Here is a 16,884-nt window from a genome sequence, read left to right as displayed (position 1 = left end):
ATGCATCTACTGAAATCTTTAGAAGGAAAAGCTTATACTCTTGGTGAATACAGTTCTCATTTCTTAGAAATTATTAATGGGCTAATATTTTCTATTAATCGTTTAAAAGTAATTGCTAGTATCCTTGAGGAAACCCAGTTGATGGTGACCATTAGTTGATACAGTGAATAAATAACAGTGTTACAAAATCTCAGACGCCATGGTGGAAGGCCATGTAACTTGCTTGGCCAAACACCTCTGTGTCATAAACAAGTGCAAATTTTGAAAAAGATTTCCTACTGATAATTTAATTTTGAAACACTACCAAAATACTGACAACTTCTCTGTTTGTTGAAAGTCTTCTTAACAGGACTCCAGAAGGTGGAACATGGAGATCAGTATTTCTGTAGGTTTTAGTATATCTCCTGGGGTTTCTGGGATGATTGTTTTTTAATAAGTTTCTGGCACTAATAACTTAAAGAACAAAAACTGAGGGGGGGTGGAAAGGGCAATTACAAAGAACCCAAAGTATATTTTAAAAAGTCATTATTTTTGAGGTGCTGAGAGAGTTGGCTCATGATTTTGGAATGCACGCTGTTAACAACGATTCCTTTGAAGAAGTCTCTGTAGCCCAGTGTTAAAGGCAGTCAGAGACCAACCATAATTAATACAGTCTTTCAAATTAGTGGTGAAATTCATCAGCCAGTTCCAAAATCTGACCTTTATATCCTACTCATAACAAAATACAACCTCTGTTATATCTTATTTAGTAAGAGGAAAAAGGAATGCTTGAAGTGTAACTTTGAGTGTATTCATAAAAGGAGTGATGAAAAGGAATATGAGGTAATACTACCTACTGCAGAGGCAATACTACCTGAAACAGGCTTATGAAAGAAAGTTTGATGCAAAGTCCCAAAGAGTTACTCTGTGGATGCATGTTCTGTACCCTGTTTGGGAAGAAAGAAGTCCTATTTGGATATAGTTAGCAATTTAGTATCTTATTATAGAAAAAATATTTTTTGCATGGGGAAATTTGGATTATTTTTAGTCTGAAAACTGAACGATATTACCAGTCTCTCTCTTAATAAAACTTCATCTCCTGAGCGACTGCAGCTGGTGCTTGAACCAGCCTAATGCAGTGATAGTCTTGTCCCACTCTTTCTCCATTGTTCTGCTGCTGCTGTGTTAGACTGTCACATAGAACCACTTAGTTTTGCATCAACTGGTTTATGTTACCTTTCTGTTAGTGATAATTATTTTGTCTTTTTGGGGTGGGGGATATAGATTCAAAAAGCCCCAAACAAACAAAACCAAAATCATAAATCCCAAACCTTAAAAGTATTTGATGTACACTGTTCTTAAATCTTTCCTACAAACTTCAGATAAATTAGAATTATCTGGGGACACAGCTATTATTTCCCCCTCATGGCTTGTTAACTCAGTATGGGCAGCAGTTTTGAAACTGGATTTTTAAAAAATCACCTTGAAGCGGATTTAGTTAATCAGTCTACCTTGGATCCACATGATTTTTTGGTTCATCTGTATGGTGTGGGTCAAGTTATGATTTAAGTAGACCTAATTAAACTACTATTGGCAGCCACTGGTACAATAATCTCAGCATCCAATTCTCTCAGTTTCTGTTACTTGACCCAAGGGTAGTGTTACACATGTAATTTGGTGGCAGTTCCGGAAACAAGCATTACTTTTTTCACGTAATTTCTTCCTGTCAGTATGTAGAAATCTTTCTGAAATTTCTAAATTGTCCAATAAAATTTTGAGACACTTTCAGGTATGTTTTTGATCTGTGTAAAGATGACACCTCAAGGTGACAGAGAGCCACCACTTTTTGGTTGTATCTGGTAGTGTGGACAAGGTGAAGGAGGTTTATCTCAAACTGCTTTTACCCAGTGCTGAAGTGGGCAAAGGCTATTGGTAGAGTATCTTCCTTTACCTGAAAAGAATGGCATTAAAGCCTTAGTGCTACCTAAAGCAGCATTTGGATTGCATCCCTAGGAATCCCGAACCATCAGTTCTAAGAGACTTTCACTTTCCATTGTGGCGTTTGAGATGATACTGGACAGAGTAAACTATCAGAAGAACCAAAATTGTGTCAAGTCCTTTAGAAGACACTAAGAAAAAAACCCAAACCAAACAAACCCCTAACAGCTCATGTCCTTTAAAAGACAGTAAGGAAAAAACCACCAACAACCAAACTCCGAAGACCTAGTAGAATCATGAAAGGCTTTGGATTGGAAGGGACCTTAAAGCTAGTCTAGTTCCAGCCTCCTGCAATAGCAGGGACACCTTCACTACACCAAGTTGCTCAGAGCTTCATCCAGCTTGGCCTTGAACACTTCTGGGGATGGGATATCCAGAACTGCTACTGGCTGTAGGTGTCGGACCTAAATTGGCTGTAGTTCTCTTGCAGGCAGCCCCCTGGGAATACTTAGGGCCTTCCTGCCCTCCACTGTGATTCTCTTTTTCCCATTTGTTATTTTCCGTCCTTCCCCCCCCCCCCCCTTTTTTGATTTTGCTGATCTTTTAACATAGAAGGCTTATTTGGCTTTTGGCACTGTGCAGAGCAACGCTGGGCGGTTTATTTAATTCGTCACGATTTTAACAGATCGGTTGGAAGTTTATTTAAAACTCGGTAAAGCACAAACAGCCTTTTATAGCCACTTTTGGTTGTAGTTGCAAGGAGTCGCTTCGTTCGGCTGCCAAGGGCTGGGTAGCTCCGTCGCTGTGCCTGCGTGGGCTGGGAGCATCCCTCGGGAGGAGCGTGGGTACAGCCCGGAGGCGGGAACACGCGCAGCCCCCGCGGCGCGCCGGGGGGGCCCCTGCGGCGGGGCGGCCCCGGGGCGGGGCCCGGCGGGCGAGGAGGGGTCGGTCCCGGCCGGAGCCGCCCGCCGCCCTCCGGGCCCTGCGTCACAGCGGCACCGGCACGTCCCTCCCGCGCCTGCTGGCGGAGGCGGCAGCGCGGCTGGCGCCCCGCTCCGCCCTGCCCGCACCATGCTCAGCCTGCAGGACTCCCTCTTCTTCGAGATCAGCATTAAGTCTCTGTTGAAATCCTGGAGCGGCAGCAGCAGTAAGTATGTTGCTGCACCGGGAACCACAGCAGCGTAGGAGATGCCATATCCTTTTTTCTTTTCTTTTCCTTTTCTTTTTTTTTTTTTCTTACTGAATGCTGCCGCGTGAATTTGCCCTTTAAAAACCAGGATTTTTGTGGTCCTGTGTGCTGGTGCAACTTGGCATAGCCAGTCTGAGAGCTATCCGCTTCTTAGTTTGCATGTAAGATTTTGTATGTATATATTTATTATTTTATTTTCTTAGGCTGCAGTTGTTTCATTCTGGTAAAGTTCTTTGCACGCTTTGCTGTCCAAGAGAGGGGACAAGTAGATCCTCGTCTCTGCGGAGTTACCAGATGCTGACACTATGTCTTAGTTCTGTCAAGCTCCAAGTGCTCCTTTGAAGCAAATCAGTCACCCTGGGACAGTGTATTTCACAGCGGGGGGCATTATTTTTGTGCCTCAAACCTATTATTACGTCTGCAAAAACTGCCCACTTTGATCTTCTAAATGGCCTAAAACAAGAGTTTCTAGGAGGATTCCTTGTCTGAATTGAACCAGCGAAGCAAGGATGCTGCTCTTGGTTCAGACAACCTGTCTGTCCTCACATCACCCCTTCACACATGCTTCAATGCAGGGTCTCAGGCCGGGAGCTGCCTCGCGCTAACGTAAGCACAGCAACTTCATGACAGGACACCAGGAGGTGATAAGGATGACGTAATTGAGCGTCAGCTGAGTATTTAGTATGTCTTCAGTTTCTTGTATTTGTAAAAATGAAAAAAGTTAAAATCTGGAGGTAACTGGTATCTCCGTGTTACATTTCATTAATTGCTTCTTGAGATGTACTGGGATGCACAGTTTCCACTCACCATCCACTTAATCAAAATACCTCCATTAGGATTTTTACCCCAATACAGTAGTATATATTCACCTGTCTGTCTTGTTTGGAGTAACTAGTAGCAAGTTATTTATTGTACAGTGTATTAATCCATGCTAGGAGAGTATGCAGATACTTAGTTTGTCCTAATAGCTCATTCAGACCTGATTTGCTTTTGTATTAACTGCTGTAATTCATATTTTGGACTGATAACTTCTAGGCTATTGTCTTATAAGTTAAAGCGATTCGTGTTTCAGAGCAGGTATTCTTATAGGTTTTGCTTTTTAGTTTGTTTTATTTGTATTTTACAGATTAACAGTACCTGTTCCAAATTATACCTTGTAATTGTACTTGGTAGTTATTAACATTCTTGCTGCAATAGACATGACTGGAAGGATTTTTCTAGTGTTTTATAGTAGAAGTTGAAGCTGCCATATGAAAATGATTAAAAGTTCTTTAAGTTGATTCATGTCTATTGTTTCCAAACTAAAGTAAATCATAGGATACAATGAGTTACAATAAATTCGGTCTGCAACTAGATATATAATTGTATAGATAAGGAGATAAATTGCAGCTTCTAGACTAGATAATTGTCAGCTGTAACAAGATAGAGTAATAATAATAAGATAGAGAGTAATAATAATAAAAAGGGTGTCTGAGAAGAGGTTTTATATGATGCTGTGTTTTCTCCTTTGTGCCCTCTGTTATGTAAGCACAGTGGAGTAAGATCTTCCTGACTCCTTCATCAGGAAGTGGTACTTGGGTCATCTACCAACAAACCAATTTTCTGTGTGCTCCAGTGAGATAGCTGGGGTTTTATTTCACTTTTTCAGGAGTGTGACTCCATTTGTGAAAATGGTTGTGATTCCAGCATAGCTGCACGTCTACTCTGTGAGTGTGCGAGAGTCGCATTCTGATGGCGCGCTGTGCAGACTGGCCAGGAGCAGAGCCCTCTGTGCAGCCTGTACCGGCTCCAAGGATTGTGATTCACAGGCATACCTTAGTGACTTGAGCTGAAGTGGGCAAGCCGTTTGCTTTGATCCTAAAACATTTTCTAATCAAGTGATTCAGTATGTGCAGAGCAAGGAATTACACAATATTTATGTTGAGGATATGTTTGGAAATTCAGTAAACATTCATATGTTAAGAAATTACTTGAGAAAAGTTTTTGCTGTGTTTTCATAAAATTTTAAGGTGCAAATGCTACTTTCTATGGTTTATATATTAACTTAAAATTTTTATATGGTGAAGGATGTGAGAAAAGGAGTGGGTATGCTTGCATGCATCTCCATGTACATAAAAATAAGCATCTGCAGAGAGTGTTTAAGTGTGTAGCAGAAAAGGCAGCAAAGCTCCATGGGTCTGGTTAAGGGCTTGCTTAGCTGGCATAATGTTGCAGTGCTGGCTAAGGTTTTATTGTAGTTGATCTTTTTTCTTTCAGTAACAACAATGACGTGACATTCATACGGCCTAGTTTCAGAATGCTCTCTCTGTGCCAACAATTTTAGGCATTACTTCTTTTTAAATGAAGTCAGGAATGTTCTTTTAATCCAGCAGTGAAGTGAGGATGTTCCTGCATAAGAACTATTTGCTTACTGAAGTTGTGAATGTCATGGGGGCTTTATACTGGCTTGTCCTCAGGTTGCTTGGCTCCACAGTATTTAAGGAATCTTAGTTGTGATTATGTATCTCAATGTTCTTGGATTCTGTTGTTTAGCCCACTGCAGTTTCAATATGTGGTCTGTCTAACTGTTTTTCCGAGTTTCTAAACTGTAGGAAAAAAATTAATTTTGATTGTTATTTATGTTGCTTGGTAAGAAAGCTCTTATGTTTTGTCCACAAAAAGCTTCATTAAAGGTTAAGGAGGTCTGGATGCCATGAGAATTGCATTTAGTAATGCAGTATGTGGGTTCAAAAACCAAATGTGGTGCTGCTAGCAATGAAAAGCATTAAGTAATAAATACCTTTCTGTAGGACATGACACGAGTTTTAGTGAAAACTAGGTATGTATTTCTGGGGCTTACAGTCTGGACAGGAACGATGGCTTTCCAGTAAACACAAGTACAATCCATTACTACTTTATTAAAAGCTTTTCTGTGTTTCCAAGATATACTGTATTAATAATAATGTCCTGTTTGGAAATTAAGAATTATTTCTGGATTTTTTTTTTTTAGTAGGATGTATAGTCATTCTAAAACCTATCCCACAGCTTTCTGTTGCTGCGCTGCAGTTGTCCTATGTCTATCTGATAAACAGAAGGGACTAAACAGAAGGGTACTCTCCTGTGTGTGGGTGCTTCTCTGTCCTTGAATTCATCCCTATCTTCTTTTGGTAAATCAGTTTTGGAGGTGCTTCATGAGATTTTTCATACCACCTTGCCCAGCTTGATTCAGAAGTCATGCATATGTTTCAAGAACTTACGCTGGTTAAGAGAACAGGGCTGCACTTTAACAATGCGCCTGCCAAAGCTACATGGAGGTCGTTGCCCTTGGCCTCTTTTTGATAAGGGTTTGTGGCAGTGATTTTCAAAGTTACTTAGACTTGTGAGCCTGGGAACAAAGTCCTGCCAGGAAAGTGAGCTGTGTCTGCCTGTACAGCAGTTGGTTTGGAAACTGTGTTATAAAATCAGAAAGAAATGGAGCAACTCTAAAAGCAAGTGAATTATTGGAGCTGTGGCTGCCAGGTGCTGGCGAGCACGTGAAAACTGGGAACCTGCCTGGCAGATGCTTTTGAATCATTCTTTCTGTGAATGAAAAAAACCACTTGGAGTTTGCTTTTTAAGATTTCACCTACCTTCCCATAGGATTAGTTTGATTGAAGATTACTTCCTCCTTTGCCAACCAAAAATGAACTCTTGGCTCTCAAGAGAGGTTCTGCTCTGCTAATACAGTATTTAACAAAGTAGATGTAATGGATTCATTTTTATCCTGTGACTTTTTGTTTGAGGACAGCACTGAAGCTGTAATTTAAATAAGAAAGGTCACGTTACAGTGACATGATGGGAATGTATATGAAAAGGACCATAGGAAGAATTCTGGGAAAACAAATGTTTTGCTGACAGTCTTGTTCTTTAGGAGAAGATGGGTGAGGTGGAGTATATGTGGAGATGTGCATGGCTTTTTAGCAAAATCACGGATTTGCTGCTTCTGTATTTTGTAGCAAATTTGCAATTTGCTAGTGGATTATACTTTTAAAGAGTGATAAAAGCATAAGTATTTAACATATTAGGAATCATTATTGTATGATAAATTTCAACTTGTTTCCCCATTAGCTGTTAAACTGCAAAGAAAAATAAAACCTGAGGAAAGATTGGTCTGAGACGTTACATGATTGCTTCTCCTCCAGCCTGTCCTTTGGGCTAAGAGTTATTAGTGGCACTGTGGTGCTCTAGAGAATTTTCATACAGCTTTTATATTCCAGTTGAAAGATCAGTATTACTTCACAATTTAGAGAAATCCTGTTTTCATGAGATAATATTTTTGGTGCCTCTAAAACAATAATAGTTATTAAATAAGTACAATATTAAGTAGGGTGTTAACTTTATTTCTCTAGTGTTAGGCGTCCCAAACAATAATATGCTTAGTCTTTTTTGTAGGAAGCTTTTTCTTTTTTGTAACCTTGACTTCAAAGGATCGTGTCAGTTAGTAGTGTTGCCTTGTGTGCCGAAACCTGATAGGCTCTTTCTAGAGAATGTAACAATCTTTTTGTGATTATATCTTCCAAAATTGTTTTGACATATTGAAAAATTAATTTTTTAAATGAAAAGTGAATCCAAATGTGTTAAGTTTTGAAAAAGCTACTAAATTTTGCTTTTTTTGAAAAAAAACCTTCTAAGCATACTTTGTGTTAGTAAATGTAGTTACAGGTCCCTGTACTGCTGGAGCAGCAGATTTTTTTCCTGTAGAAGGGACATATGATGACTTTTCCATAGTCTTTCAGTTGTCGTGGGAAAAGCAAGTTTCTGTCAGTAGTTAATCACCCAATACAATGTGATTTTATCAATGTATTAATGTATTGTGGAGTGTAACCTCCATGTTTGGCTCTATTTATGAACTTAGGTGGCCTTTGATGATGGCCTCTTATGCAGTACCTCTTGTCACATTCAACAATGTAGTTGCATTTTCTGATAGATGGTGTCTTGGCATATATTCCATTAAATGAGGTGCTAGTAACGTTCTGTGTAGTAAAATTTGGTCTGTAAAGAGAAGACTGGGTGGGGTTTTTTTTCCTTTCTTTCTTTGTTCCTGGGTAAGTTTGGAATAACAAGGTCTATAAGTGGGTGTAGGCTGGAAGAAGATAATAAGGCCGTAAGTATAACATCCAGACTAGTCAGAGCCAAGTACCACCCTGAAGCTGAGGAATATCCAGCATACATAAGTGAATGATCTCAAGGGAAGGAGGGTGGATGTTGAGGCTCATGTAAAAGAATGTTCAGGATCACCTGCCTAGCAGTGAGAGGCCGACTGCCTCTCTTGGTGGGCATGTATGGGTGTCTCAGCTCAGCAGGATCACTGGGTCTTGCTCTCCTGTCCTTTGCATAGAAGCCCTTTTATATTTGCTCATTTTTCTTCTGTATGACTGAAGATTTGGGGGGGGGGGGGGAGGGTGTTTGGCTATTTTGGGGTTGGTCTAGCTTCCACTATTGCTAAGCATTCGTACCTACATGTATACTTACCACTTGCTGTACCTGTTTGATGTCAGCAGTTTATACTGTAACACCTTCCATGTAAATTGGGCATTAGAGTGTGGATGCTCATGAGGGAAGTGTATGTATCCAGATTTTTACCAGTCTTAATTAGCTACGGTTATATGATGTTTTGGGCCTTACTTTGGACCTCTCTGCACGTAAAGATAGAAAATATTGAACTTTTATTTAAAACAAAAACTATTTTGAGTATTGTTCTGTGTGAAGTTCTTTGTATTTTTTTTTAATAAAAGGCATGTGTTGTAGGAAGTACATTATATGTTGGGATATACATTATTTATCTTCATCAGGCACAGGTATGTTAGAATGAGCTTCCCTTTGGGACATTGTTTCTACGAAAGTAATAGACCTTTTGCTAAACCCATAACTAGGTTCTGTAATGATTCAAATTGCAGAAGAGAATGCTGTTGAAAGGAGAAAGTGCACCAAATGCAAACCACTCTGTCAGCTACTGTTGCTGGAATAAACTGCATGCTCTGCATGGACTTCAGGAAAGCTCCAGATAAACCAATTGCAACAAGCCATATCAAATACCCCATTTCTGCTGACTTCTTTTTTTTTTTTTTTTTTTTTTTTTTTTTTTTTTTTTTTTAAACACTCTAGCTCTGGTGCTTTTGTATTTGAAGGGGAATGGTTTAGACATTAGGGGTTTGTCGCGGGTTCGGTTTGTAACCGGGCGGAAACACCAATTTAGTGTAGTGGTTTGGTCCAAAATACTCATTACTGTTTATCTGCTGTGAGATAAGAATTAGGAGAAATGCAAAACAGGCACCAAACTTGAAAGAATATAAAGAAGTTTATTAACAGACCTAAAAGAAGAAAAAAATTATACCACCTTCAGAACTCTCCTCCTCCCCCCACCTTCCTCCCTTCTCCCACTGACAATGTTCAAAGACAACCCTTAAGATGTTCAGTCTGTTTACCACTTCCATAATAACCTTGTTCAGTCCATTTAGAAAGAGAAGTCTCTTCTTGCTCATGCTATGAAAACATTATCACAACGAGACAGCCGCCCACTTCCAAATATTGTTCAGTCCATTTAGGAAGAGGAGTCTCTCTGCCTGCGTGTGAGTCCTTTCCCCCGACTTGCAGCTTTTCCTGCAACTGCTTTCGAGGGTCCACTCTTGAAGTTTTTTTGGGGTACAATTTTAAGGTTGAGCCGTTCAGAAACAAAACAGAGGCCCTTCTCCTTCCCTGGGAGCAAAGGGTCTTCATCATCTTCATCTTTAGGACTATCTCTGGGAGCATCTCTAGGAACTGAGGTTTTCTCCTTTCCCATTTGGAGCAAAAGTCCTCATCTGGTTCATCTCTACGGACTGAGGTTTTCTCCTTTCCCGTTTGGAGCAAAAGTCCTCATCTGGTTCATCTCTCCCTGTCCAAACTTCTCATGAAATTACAGCTGCGTCAGCATCTGCCTATCTCAGCGCAGGTGCTTCTGCTCACGAGTTGAACACTCCACCCCCCAGATCTTCATGAAATTACAACAGGATACTCTGATATATCACAGCTTCACAACAGAATTTCAGCTTTAAGCATCTCTCTCCTCTCTCTCTTCCCTCAGGTTTTCAGCTCTTCACAGCAGTAAAAGGGTTACTCTCACCTCGGCCTTGCAGCTTTGCAGCTGGAATGTTGAATTTTTCTTATCGAAGTGGAGAGGGGGGAGAGCCGAGCCGCTCCGGCTGCCCACGGCAAGGCAGTGGGGGGGTTCCATGGCTGGAACAGGTCCATGGCTTCAGGATGGCCGTGGCCGGGCCCGGCCTGGCCCAAGCAGGGCCTGGCCGGGCCCGCTGGCCCCCACACGGGGCCTGCAGCCACCTGTCCCAGTGCCGGAAATGAGAGAGAGCCTGGAGGGGGAGTTTGCCTATTCTTAAATGTGGATCACAGAGGTGGTCACAACTTTAAGTGGCTTAGAGAATTGTCTATATTCAAACTGGCCAGCTGATAGGTTCTATCAGTTCCCAGAGGAAACTGTAAGCACCCCTTAGCAAGGACGTCCCTTCCGGGACTATGCTTGCTAACCTATGACAGGGTTTAATAGCATTTAAGAGATAACTGACATGACATTTATTTATTTAGAAAGGTGATTGCCAGCTTTTGTTTGCTGTATTATGTCCTGTGTACATGTAGTTAGAGGTTTTTCCCTCTACAGAAATAAATATTCTTCCTCATTCCTATACAAAGAGTAATGATGCTAGTCAAAGGGAGCTGTTTGGTACAGTGCAAAGTTCTGTTAGGTACAGTGCAAATAAGGGCTCAGTTTAAAGAGGAAAAGGCCATTCTAAATCAGAAAGAACACTTGGAACCTAAAAGAAACTGGGCCATACTACTGTAAGTAAGAATTAAGTTTTTGAACTCTTAACATTCCCAGTTGCCTGTGTGAATGTCAGAAGCAATGGTTTATATTAATAGGTCTGGTGGAGACTACATTCAGTGAGAGATTTCAGGGGAGTTAAATGAAATATGATTCCTACAATAGACTACCAAGCTGCAATAACAGAAGATTAATTATTAGAAAATTAAGGTACAGAAAGAAATAAACTTTTTATCATTGAGTTTGCATTGATAACTCTCAGTAGACAAATCCAGGAGTCTCTTACAGACTGATCTAGAAGTACTTAAAATACAGTGATTGTCAAAAAGCTAAATGTGGAAAATGTTTCAATACAGTTACAGAATTACATGGTTTATGATTCTTTAATTAATTTTCATCAGAATGTAAACTTGATGCCCTAAGTAGGCATAGTTAGAAAAAACAAGAAAAGCACTATGTGTAGGACAGATTTTACTCAGTTCAGAACAAATTCTAATGAATATATATGTATATATATTTTTAATGCTTTCAAAATAGTAGTGGAAAACAACAGGCATATAAAATATTTTCCTCATTCTTTGCCTTTTCTCATTCTTCTCCTAAGAATCAAGAACTTGAAAATCCAAAGGAAAGAAAGAGTACTTTTTGTCAGATATATGTAGCCTCAGAAACAGACCACTAAGAGTTTAAAAAAACAACCATTTCAATCTTTAAAAATTTTAATTTAAGCATTAATATTTATAGGTTTCTTGCTCAAGAATTCCTTTAAGTTCTAGAAGCAATTAATTTTGTAAAGAGATCTTAGGAAAGCACAACATGGGAGGTATAAATAACTCCTCTGCTTCTGCCCAGCAGGCATGTGATTTGGGGATATGTTCAACTTTATTTTTTGAAGTTTTCTTTGCAGGCAACTGGTACAGGCAAGAATGGTGGTCCAGAAAGATGTATGGATGCCTTAAGCACTTGCAAATCAGTGCTAACTAATTAATGGATATTTGGAAAAATTGTTACATTCACAGCGCTATCAAACCCTGGGGGTTGTTAATTTTTTTCCTTTTGCTTCTTTTATTCATCATCCCTGTTCACTTCCTTTGTTCATGCTGCTGAGCTAGAGCTGAAGGTGTTCAGGTTAGGAACAGTGATGTTTGTGAGGGTTCCAGGGTCAGTGGTCAGTAACAACTCAGCAGCTCTTAATGCAGCCCATGTTCGGCTTAGAAAATCGTGTGTCTGACATCTCAGTGGAAGCCTGCCTCTTTTTTCTCTCTAACATCTTGCTTTGTGCTGGCTGTCAGCAGGACATAGGAGCTGGGCCAAATATCACCAGATTTTTACTGTTCTTTCAGCTACAAATGAGGTCTTGTCCTGAAAAAAGAGAGGCTGGCAACTGGCACGTCGTTTTTATGACAGCAAAGTGAAGAAGGAAGCTAATCCAGGTGTACTGAGGTTTGGCTCAGAAGTTCAAAGTTTTTATGATAGCTGTTTGAACACTGTGTCCAGAAACCCCTGGTAGACTAAGCCGGGGATATTAAGGTGGAATCATACATTGTTCTGCTTGTAAGGGTTTTTTTATCTTTGAACCTCTCTCTCTTCAGAAAGTAACTGGGTAGGAACCTAGAAATAACCCAGCAGAAGTGCATGAATGGGAAAGTTTTTGCAGTCTTTTTCTTTTACTTTTTTCTTCCTAAATACTGATTAAAAAAACCCCGAGATTACTTCAAGTTATAGTTTATCTTCCATAGGAAAAATAAAAAGTTTGTCACTAATTCTGAAAGAACGACCTTAAAACTGTGGGCAAACCCAGGTTTCACATATATGGCAAAAGGTGATCAAAAGGAAAATGATTTCACTGTTAAAAGTTTTCCTAGTATCTATCATTGTAGTACTGCTCAAAGGTTTATTTGAATAGTTGGTACGTATGTATTTATTTTTAATTTATAGTTCATGCCTATCTTTTATGGCCACATTATCTTTAAAGACATTGCTGCAACTGGAAAACTGGAGTGCTCATCTTGGAGAAGACAAGGAAAACAAGAATGTGTTTGATCAAACGGGAGAGGATGGCGGAACAGAGCCTGGGAGGTCCTTAGGGAGAGCACAGGCATTGGTTCTATATTATTTGAAGCAAACTGTAGTATTTCACTATCTAAAATGTGGTAAAGGATGTGAATTATGCTTCCACTGAGCACGAAAACTTTTTAAAGCATATTGAGCTGAAGTTGAGCATCATTAAACTTCAGTCTTGCTGTGCCAAACTGGTGTCTTCCTGTAGATGCAAGTATTAAAAAAAAAAAATATAGTATGCACTGCACTTATTCTGAAAACCCTAAGTGAGGAAGTACTGTGTCCTTGGTTAACTTTAATTTAGATACGGTTTTTTTAACATATATTCTTGCACACTTGTAGTTTTTTCTCAAGCTTTTGTACCTCTTGTCTGCTTGCTTACTTCTGCTGAGACCATCTACCTAATGGTGCTGAGAAAAATTATGTTAAGTCCTTGAGAATTGTTTGCAGTTTTAAGACTGAGATTGCTAAGATTGGCTGCCAGAAAGTTATTGTGAATATTGGATAGTTTTAGCTATTTGGGGACTGAGAGAGGTGACAGAGACCCATGAGGTGTGGCTGTGCCATCCTAACATGATTAAATCATCTTGGTGTTTTATGCTGGTGTTAATATGTGACCACACAAATATCACATCCTGAGAGAAAAAGATGAGCCATGAGCTCTGGATGTGAAACTCACATTTCCAGGTCACTGGCCAAGAGTGCAGCTTGGCAGAGGCCAGAGCTTGTTATTGTTTTGTTGTTTGCATTTGGTCTCCTTCCAGGTGTCAGGATTGGAGCGCTCCCTGCTTTGAGGCTCTATTCCCCAGCTGAGCTGCACAGTCCCACCATGGCCGAACTGCATCTCCACTTCTGTTCCCCCCAGAAGTTGTTCAGTTGTTCATCTCACCTGTGTTTTATCACTGTAAAATGATTAAAGAGGTAATGTTTTATTAGAATGCATACAGAATTTCCCTGTGTAACTGTGGTATACTGAGAGAGCTTGAGGTCCAAAACCTTGACCAGAAAGGCTGAGATTTCCAGGGTTAAGTGGGAATAGCTGGGCAATGCATAATACCAGTTTTGTTAATAGTATAGCTGAGCAAGAATGAAGTGAGTATTGCTCCATTTTAAGAATAATGCTGCCAATATGTTTATATATTGCAGCTTGGGAGATTGCAGCATTGACTACCTGTCTGTACTAATTCTGGTTGGAAACCCAAGTAACTTTTTTTTTTTCCCCATCATGTAGCAGTAGTAAGGAGCCCTACAGATTATCAGACCATTATTTATTTTGTGATATTCTCTGCTAGGAAATTTCACCCTCTCTTCCTAAAAAGGGATGAACACTGGAGAATGTTTAAAGCAGAATATTAATAGTTTCTTATATTTTTTCCCCTGTATGTTTTTCTTTCTTACGTTTGTGGTGAACTATGTAGTCTCCTAAATATTGTGCAAGTACTGCTGTCATTAATGGCCAGCCTTAGTTGGTGTCAGCACGTACAGTTAGATGCTTAGTTACTTTTCAAGCCTCAAAACCTGGTAGTATTTGGATGACTGCAGTTCTGAATGTAGCTATGACATAGTTGTCTCACCTCCTTACAGGCAGGTCTCTTTAAAATATGGTTTTATGTTTAAACATGTTTTTATCCCTGTCCATCAGCATGAAAGATTTTACAATACTTCATTTTGTAGGCCAGCATTTCTGTTACTTTGCTGACAGACTGTGGATATTTTCCGTGTCTTCCTACAAAAATACAAAACCTACTATTTAATTTTTACCGCAAAACTGTGTAGGAAATGCTGTTGCAACACTGTATAAACCATGTAGCAGATGTAAATGCGAGACCTTATAAGAGGGAAAGCAGATGTTATTTAAAATATGAGCTGAGGGGAGCAAAGTGTATGTGTCCAAGAGGTCCACCCAGCAGCCAGGCACTATGACGGCGGTGCTCAAGGTGTCTGTTCAGCAAAAAGGCACCACAATGCTTGTGTCAAGCTATTACATCTGTAATCTATGGTCATGGTATGGGAGCCAAGAATGCCGGTAGTAACATCCTCCACATGTCCTGGGCTCCTTTTCAGTTGGCAACAGATTTTGGAGCTGTTTTTTTGGAGTTGTCACTGTTCAGTGTGCCCATCCTGTCCCATTCTGTGAGTCATTACATAGTTCTTTGTCTCCAGATCTGGGTGTGCTGTGAAACTGCAGGTGGGTGCAGGGGGCTCTGTACCTGCTCAGCCAGGTGTTGTTCATGCAGGCCATGCTGAGAGCCCCACTTTCCCTGGTGCCTCCACGGCCAGAACTTCCCATTCATACCAGTCTCAGCCTCTCAGTTACAGTTCTCTGCAATGCTTTTTAGAGCTGGTAAGAATGTATTGAAATCAGAGGAAGGTTCCTACTGTGGAGAGAGCAAACCACTTTTGGAAATAAATTAGAATGAGATAAAAAGTTGAAATGAAAGCTGAGGAAGGTAGGAGAAAAAAAGATTTTTCTTTTTCCTTGTAATACCAATACACGCAGCTTGAATCTTTTAAATGACCAATTTAGCCATGTATTTTGGAGTTCCGTGGACAAGCATATGACAACCTATTTTTATTTCAGATGTGACTAGTCTCTTCCCATGAAACTGACAAAGAAGCTGTTAACTCTGAAACCTTGGTGTGTTTATGGTGGCTAAGAATAGCTCTGCATGGCACTGAGTATTGTCTTCTTACAGAAGTCCAGTTTGAGTGCCAGCTACGTGCATGCTGGGTGGGATTTTTTTGCCAGGTTTGTGCTATGGCCTTGTGCTTCGTCTGAGGACTTAAAGCCCTGAAGGCTGTCATCTGTTGCCCCAAGGAATTGCACAGCTTGGGATTCTTGCTAATATAGTTTAGTTTTATTCGCAGTAAGTGTAGATAAATTTTAGTCAGAAGGTCTGATTAGAAATACAGGTGTCTCATGCGTATTCTTAAAAAAAATATTGTTAGTTAGGGTCTCAGGAGAACTCAGCACTACCTTTTGCTGTTAAAGACTTAAAAAGCACTGAGAAACCTCAAAAACAATACCCGCACTAACCCACACATGCAAAGCAAATTCGGATAAGTGCTGTAGTGAACACTCCTAAATTTTCTATGTACTTGTTAATTTTCATATTCATCTAACTTTTTTCCCCAAGAAAATAGATACCCCAGACTACCAATGAATTAAGTAGCTGACACTGCTGTTTTTCTGTAGAATTTGATGAATGAAAGGACTTGGCTCAGAAGAGTGTGTTTGATAAACAGAAAAAACACAGACAACTAACTACACCTAATTTAAAAATAGAACTTACAACAGCATTATAAGATATATGTATTCCATCACAAGGAAATTTATGCTGTAGTTGAAAAATAGTCGGTCTCTCCTATGTGCTAATAATTTGGTAACATCTACTGGGAACTGAAACCCATTGGACTTGAATTTTCAGACGAGCTGATCCCCTGACTGCAGGGCAGAATATTTCATTCAGGGAAATTATTAGATTTTTTTTTTTTTTAACAGTTAAATTTAGGTAGTTACCTGGATGTGAATAAAAAATGGTTTCTTTTTGATTCCTCAGCAAAATTACTGTAAGAATATGCTTTTGAAAATGTTGGTTTCACTTTTTCTGTTTTTCTGTTCTTGACATACTTGTGTTAAATGTGGCAGATTGAGTTAGTCTAGTTTATTTTCCTTTTCAGCTCATATGTTCATATGGAGGATTACTAGGCAAAACTGACAGAATCAGAGCGTAGAACAGTTGTTCTTTTCTGAAATTGATATTTAATGCATGAGACATTTTCTATCCCTGATTTGTGTATGCTTGAGCATATTCCAATGCTTGATTGTATTTGTTTATTTATTCTCTTCTTTGCTTTTTTAAATCCTTGTGTATATATATCTAAC

At 39.7% G+C, this 16,884-nt stretch overlaps 1 protein-coding gene across 14 annotated transcripts in view; it reads left to right on the top strand.

Annotated features, from left to right (window-relative positions):
• FRYL (FRY like transcription coactivator) overlaps positions 1-16,884 on the top strand; it is a 171,242-nt gene that overhangs the window by 45,676 nt on the left and 108,682 nt on the right. Inside the window, exon 1 of one of the 14 annotated variants that reach the window (XM_032110467.1) lies at positions 2,977-3,064. The exons of the other annotated variants lie outside the window; for them this stretch is intronic. Coding sequence (XP_031966358.1) covers positions 2,989-3,064 — 76 coding nt within the window. The 5' untranslated portion in view covers positions 2,977-2,988. Of the gene's footprint in view, positions 1-2,976; positions 3,065-16,884 lie in introns of those variants that run through there. 14 annotated transcript variants of the gene reach the window in all.

Source organism: Corvus moneduloides, chromosome 5 (genome assembly GCF_009650955.1).
Source record: "Corvus moneduloides isolate bCorMon1 chromosome 5, bCorMon1.pri, whole genome shotgun sequence".
Taxonomy (NCBI): Eukaryota; Metazoa; Chordata; class Aves; order Passeriformes; family Corvidae; genus Corvus; species Corvus moneduloides.
The sequence above is the reverse complement of the archived record's forward strand: the minus strand, read 5'-3'. Positions and strand labels throughout refer to the sequence as shown.